The 2,008-nt window shown below is 39.3% G+C and overlaps 1 protein-coding gene across 1 annotated transcript; it reads right to left on the bottom strand.

The window, feature by feature from the left end:
- Positions 1-5: 5 nt before the first annotated feature.
- Positions 6-2,002, bottom strand: LOC107835362 (protocadherin beta-15-like; the record flags this gene model as incomplete). The annotated part of the gene is made up of 1 exon (XM_016667693.1): positions 6-2,002. A coding segment is annotated over exon 1 (1,254 nt), but the record flags the coding sequence as incomplete, so codon positions are not given.
- Positions 2,003-2,008: the final 6 nt, after the last annotated feature.

Below are 2,008 nucleotides of genomic sequence, written 5' to 3' on the forward strand. Positions count from 1 at the left end.
GGTACTCCTTCATCAGAGCAGGTCACTGTGATGTTATACTCAGAGGCTCGCTCTCTATCTAATTCACCTTCTGTCACCAAACTGTAGAAATTATTTGTGGTTAATTTAAGAACAAAGGGAATGTCCTCATGTAAAAAACATTGAACATTTCCATTTTTACCTGCATCTGGATCCTGGATATTAATCATCGTAACAACTGTATTGGGATTCGCATTTTCAGATATTACAGTAGATTTGGACATAATTTTAATGACTGGTTCATTATCATTTATGTCTACAACATCAACCATCACTTTGCATGAATCAGTTAACCCTCCATTATCTCTTGCACGAACATTGATCTGAAAAAGCTTTTTCTTTTCATAATCCAAGCGCCCAATTAATGTAACTTCACCATTTTCTTCGTTTACTTCAAAAATCTGCCTTACTTCATCCATAGTGCTTGTTATGGAATATGTGATCTTACTATTCAAACCCTGATCAGCATCTGAGGCACTAACAGCGGTCACAACGGTGCCCTTTGCAGAATTTTCACTAACAGTCGCCTTGTATACTGGCTGCGTAAAAACAGGCGCATTATCATTCGCGTCTAACACTGTAATGAGAATCTGCATTGTTCCAGTCATCTGCGGCTCTCCTCCATCAACAGCTGTTAATACCAATGAAATGAACTCATTTTTTTCCCTGTCTAGAGGTTTCTGTAATACCATTTCTACATTCTTTGTACCGTCAGCCTGATTCTGTAATTTCAGCACAAAATAAACAGTGGGTTTAAGGACGTATGTTTGGAGGGTGTTAATGCCAACATCCAAATCCACGGCTCTCTCTAAGTCAAATGTTGCTCCAATAGCTGCAGTCTCGCTAATCATGAATTTGATTTCAGCTTTTTCAAAAGTCGGAGCATTGTCGTTGATATCTGTAATTTCAACAGTTACGCTGTAAAATTCCATGGGATTTTCCAGCACAATCTGAAAATGCAGAGCGCATGGCGTTGTGTCACCGCATAGCGCCTCTCTGTCTATTCTTTCTTTGACGAGGAGAACTCCTCTCTCAGCATTCAGCTCAACGTAATCGCTGCTATCACCAGAATAAACACGGCCGTTTCCTAACCTCAGTCGTTTAACATCCAAGCCCAAATCCTGAGCTACGTTACCAACCAACGAACCTTTCGCCATTTCTTCCGGAATGGAATAGCTGACTTGACTGATTACTGCTCTAAGAAGGAGAATGGATAGAAACAACAGGACTTGCCGTCTCATTGTGTAAGGAAAATATCGGTAAAAGAACAGTGCACCCTCCTGATCGTCCGCTTCAACGAAAGAAGAAAAAACAGATAAACAATCCTCAGAATGATGTGGGAAATAGATATCCTGCCGTCGTTGTAGTGTTAAAAAAATCCCAAATGAAGACAAAGCGGTCAACGCCGTCCCCTTCAATCTTAAACATCTAAGCGGAGAGGAGGTGCTGCGCTTTAAATATTGTAACTGCGACGGAGCAGACAACAGCGGCCCACTGAGTCAAAACAAGAAAACTGCATGACATGTATTATGCAAAGTAAAAAAGTAAGAAAAAAATAGAGAAACGAAGAACTACGACTAAATAATCAACTGCAAAACTAGTTTATATAAAGTGCATAAGTAAGAATTAAAACGAAGAAAATAAAGTCTTTATCACATTGTATGGCTAATAGAAAATATGATAATGTTGCTCTCCAAGGTGCTGAAGGAAATAGTTGGTGCAAAAGGTTTTGAAATGATAAAAATTCTGTTTTTAAAGATAAATGAAACTGGGAGAAAAATTTCTAAGAACATGTATATTTAAAAAGATTATTTTTAGGTCACTGAATGCTAACCTCAAGAGGAGAGTCGGGTTCATCCAGGATGCTCTTCTCACTTTGCATCCGCTGCATTGTCCCTGTAGAACTGGAATCCATTATCAACATGTTCTGACTACCAGCTATTCCGAACTTATTGTCACTCTTTCTGGAGTCAGTCGTCCTGCACACCTC

The sequence above is a fragment of the Poecilia formosa genome, unplaced genomic scaffold, assembly GCF_000485575.1.
Source record: "Poecilia formosa unplaced genomic scaffold, Poecilia_formosa-5.1.2 Scaffold1968, whole genome shotgun sequence".
NCBI lineage: Eukaryota > Metazoa > Chordata > Actinopteri > Cyprinodontiformes > Poeciliidae > Poecilia > Poecilia formosa.